Below are 4,694 nucleotides of genomic sequence, written 5' to 3'. Positions count from 1 at the left end.
TTTTGTTGCAGTTCACGCTTGGTATATGGGGCCTGGGTCCGCTTACTGAGCCACAGGTGCCACTGCCCTGGCCTAGCTCTTTCAGTTGTAATCCCATAATTATAAAGGAGCCCTGATGATGTGGTAGAAAGCTGTGGAATGGGGAGGAATCATTTGTTTACCCTGTAATTAGGTCTTAGTGATTTAGTGGTCTGTGCCTCTTGGCAGTGACCCTTTGTGCTTCTCGGGTCATTGGCTCCTTAGATGAGGCAAGAACACAGGAGGGAATGAAATTGGGTATTTCTTTTCACTCACTTTGATTAGGTTCTGATAAAACTTACGTTATTTAGCTGTTGGTAAAACAGTTTTCCCTGAGGGCAGGCCTTTGCTAAGAAGAAGAGACAGTTCTGAACACCTTTCAAATTTCTCTAAGACAAAAATTAATATCTAAAAATAAGTAATTTTGAAATAAATAATTTTGGTATCTTCTGATAGGTTTCAAGTGAAATAAAGTATAAGTTGTATCACATAAGAAAACTGATAACATTAGAATAGCTCAACAGTCACTTTTTGTAATACAAATTATTATATTTGGTAATATAGTGGTAAAACCAAAAGTACTGATGCAAGTTCTTACCATGGAAAAGTATTCATTCGTACTTTGTTCTTATAAATCAGAATTCCTCCCGACATCACTCCAATCATAATTTCATTGTTACTCTGATCCTTCAATAAAAAGAGAAAAAAGGCAAGTCTAAAATAATAGGCTTTGATTGTTAGATATATCTATTTCAAAAACAGAATTATTTCTAATACAACGTGACATTTTTAAAGGTAACACAGAATTTTATAGTATTTAATAAACTTAAATGGCAATTTCTACCATATAAAAATAAAGGATGAACTTCAAATTTAAATGTTTTATTATTAGAATTTATTAATCTAAAGCAAAAATGATTTCAGGGTTTCTCATAATTAACGACTGGAACTGACTCTTTGGAGTGGGAAGAATCAAGAAATCGAAGGCCTTCTCCTTTTACAAATGATAACTTAGCATATCCATTTTTCCATTTCTAAAACGATTAAGATCCAACCACTCAGTAAATGAATAAAACATAAAGGAGAATTCAGAGTTTGATAAGGGGAACCTATCATAAAACAATATTTAAAATATAATGAGAAGTCCTATATTTAACATATTAGAAACATCATGGGAACATAGAGATAAATTCTTAAGAGAGTTTGGAAGACTCCAGAGAAGAAAATTTGAATTTTACCTTGAAGAATGAGTGAGAATGAGTCATACTGAATGACTCAATTTGAGCGGCTAACCAGCATTAATTAGAAAATTAGTAGAATAAAAATACTTTCTTCCTTAGATGCTAATGAACCTTGAAACAGTTTTGCCTCTTCATTTGAAACATTCTATAGGCAACCTAAGGTATGCTTTTATCTCCTACCATTCTTCTGCTCAGAAGACAGAATTAATGAAAATATAAATAAAATTTTATAATTGTCTTCTTAGAATAAATCCTTTAAAATGTAGTTTCAACAATTTCTAATTCAATAAAATCTTACTAAATTCAACTGTTAAGTAGGATAATACATAAGTGGTCAAATGCAACAGGGTATATTACTTCGGTTGTTTTTCCTTATTTAACAATAACCAGCACTACTCTATACTATTATCAGATTTAAACTTTTTAAAGAACATCAACTAGAAGCTTGGATCAAGATGACAGACTGAGCTCGACTTCATAAGGCATCAGAGAAAATACATGAAAAAAGAATCTCAGGCGATGCCTGAGGCTCAAAGGAGTAGGGCGCAGACCCCATATGCAGGAGGTGGTGGGTTCAAACTCAGCCCCGGCCAAAAACTGCAAAAAAAACAACAAAAAAAAGAAGACTCTCTAATAATTAAAAAAATCCATAACATCTGAACACATTATCAATGGACTAGACATTTTAAGGAATCCACATAAAGTGGGTAAGATTAGATACACACAGAGAGAAGGGAAAATAAAAAACAGCCCAAGAAACCACAACCCAAACTATGCAAAAAAGAGACTGCTCTACATAGAGGTAGAAACAGAAATAAATGTGTATACAAGTACATAGACAATGGATAAAAGAAATAAAAGGGCTCTCAAATTACTGTCAGTATGACAGCAATCAAAGCAATTAGCTCCTATTAATCTCACAATTCCACCCCCAACTGGATTGAGCTACAGGAAATAGAATAGTGTAGTCTGTCTGAAATAGCAACTATGGACAGTAGGACCAGGGAATTAGAATTAAGAATGATTGCTAGTTGGCTTGGCGCCTGTAGCTCAGTGGCTAGGGCACCAGCTGCAGACACCGGAGGTGATGGGTTGGAACCCAGCCCGGGCCTGCCAAACAACAATGATAACCACAACCAAAAAATAGCCAGGTATTGTGGTGGGTGCCTGTAGTCCCAGCTACTTGGGAGGCTGAGGCAAGAGAATCGCTTGAGCCCCAGAGTTTGAGGTTGCTATGACACCACAGCACTCTGCTGAGGGCGACAGAGTGAGACTCTGTCTCAAAAAAAAGGGAGAATGATCCCTAGAAGGAATGGATGGAGAACCCACTCTACTGAGGGTGACATAGTGAGACTCTGTCTTAAAAAAAAAAAAAGAATGATCCCTAGAAGGGATGGATGGAGAACCCCACACTAAAGGCAAACTATAGGCACACTTTACCTGGCAACATATTCCTTACCCCGTCTACCATCTCCTAAGGTAGGTAGGTTATGGTAAAGAGAAATAGCATTCACAACTAAGTGAACTAGAAAGAAAGTACACAATCAAAGAACACCAAGCATCGAAGAACTAACACCATTAAGGAGACATGACCAACTCAATAAACAGATAACTCAATCAAGATACTATGTCACTAGAAAAACATGTTTAAGAAATTACATGTTCAGGGATATATAGGAACTCAAGTTCTTTTTGAGACGGAGCATCAAGCTGTCCCCCTGGGTAGAGTGCCGTGGCATCACGCTCACAGCAACCTCCAACTCCTGGGCTCAAGCGAGTCTCCTGCCTCAGCCTCCCAAGTAGCTGGGACTACGGGTGCCCGCCACAGTGCCCAGCCATTTTTTGGTTGCAGCCATCATTGTTGTTTGGTGGGCCCGGGCTGGGGATTCGAACCCGCCACCTTAGGTGTATGTGGCTGGCACCTTAGCCACTTGAGCCACAGGCGCCGAGCCAGAACTCAAGTTCTTAACTGATACCTAAAGTGACAGCTCCCAAGGTGTTGCCAGAGATAGGCAAGATAAAACAAGAGAACAAGTATTATATCCTTATGGGCTTTTAATTCCACTGTCTGCTGCACGTTGATCATCTAATTTAAAACATATTACTCTGCATTTCTTTTTATCACTTATTACTATCTAATATACTATAATTTTTTTTTTTTTTTGCAGTTTTTGGCTGAGGCTGGGTTTGAACCCACCACCTCCGGCATATGGAGTCAGTGCCCTATTCCTTTCAGCCACAGGCGCCACCCACTATCTAATATACTACAGATTTAATGGGGTTTTCCCTCTTCTTCACCAGAACTTAAGCAACAAAGACTAGGCACAGAAAAATATTTTGCACTTATTTATGGAATAAATGGTTCTATCTTCTGTATGAACATGTCTTAGTTTTTAGCTTGCTTCGCACCCCATTTTATCTCCTTTTTCTAACTAGCAAAAATCTACTCGTCAGGCCATTTACCTGTGTTCTGTATACCCATAATTTCACGTTTTGTTAATGCTAGTCTCATGCTTTCTTCATGTGTCTCTGGCAAATCAATCCTAAATCTATATGTTTATCTTCTCTATAAACACTTGATTAGTCTGTATTACACATTTGCCTCACATTCACATGGTTCTCAAAACACTTATTTGAAATACCTAATTGAAGTCAGCTATATGAAAAGGACTTGGATTGTGTGTAAACAGTTTCTTTTAAACTGTATATGGTGAAGGACAAGTTATGTATGTTTGTTTTGTTAAAATTTCCAAAGTCCAGGTATTGATATTTTTATAAAACATACATCACCTGCTTTATGTGAGACTACTATAACATTTCCTAAATGTTTCACTTAATTTTTTTTTCTTCTCTTTTTTTTTTGAGGCAGAGTCTCACTATGTTGCCCTCGGTAGAGTACCGTGACATCACAGCTCACAGCAACCTCAAACTCTTTGGGCTTAAGAGATTCTTCTACTTCAGCCTCCCAAGTAGCTGGGACTACCTGCGCCCACTAGAATGCCCGGCTATTTTTTGGCTGTAGTTGTAATTGCTGTTCGGCAGGCGTGGGCTGGGCTCGAACCTGCCACCTTCGGTGTGTGTGGCTGGTGCCCTACCTGTGTGAGCTACAGGCACCAAGCCTACACTTAATTTCTGTATTTATCTTGTCACGGACCAGTAACAAACAAAACAGTTCACAAATCAGCAATAGTCTGTGGGTCATACTTTCTTTGACTATCAGTGAACCCTTATATCATTTCATATTCCTCCACAGAGCCTACTTCTTAAGTATTTCTTAATTGATTTCTGATGACAATATTATGTTCATACTTTCGTCATACTACTAGGGAATAAATGTGATATAATCTCAGATTATGAAGATTCATGATAAGCTTTTATTATATAGCTACCTTTGGAACCTAAGATTAAATGATAATTTTTTTTTTTTTTTTTTTT

The 4,694-nt window shown here is 37.5% G+C and overlaps 1 protein-coding gene across 4 annotated transcripts in view; it reads right to left on the bottom strand.

Annotated features, from left to right (window-relative positions):
• The window catches only part of PTPN4 (protein tyrosine phosphatase, non-receptor type 4), a 251,583-nt gene that overhangs the window by 78,828 nt on the left and 168,061 nt on the right, over positions 1–4,694 (bottom strand). For all 4 annotated transcript variants that reach the window (XM_003792635.2, XM_023514802.1, XM_023514800.1 and 1 more), the window contains one exon: positions 617–705. In XM_003792635.2, the coding sequence (XP_003792683.1) occupies positions 617–705 (89 nt within the window). The remainder of the gene's footprint in view (positions 1–616; positions 706–4,694) is intronic.

Source organism: Otolemur garnettii, unplaced genomic scaffold (assembly GCF_000181295.1).
Source record: "Otolemur garnettii isolate 467f Iridium unplaced genomic scaffold, OtoGar3 scaffold00059, whole genome shotgun sequence".
In the NCBI taxonomy this organism is placed as follows: Eukaryota; Metazoa; Chordata; class Mammalia; order Primates; family Galagidae; genus Otolemur; species Otolemur garnettii.
The sequence above is the reverse complement of the archived record's forward strand: the minus strand, read 5'-3'. Positions and strand labels throughout refer to the sequence as shown.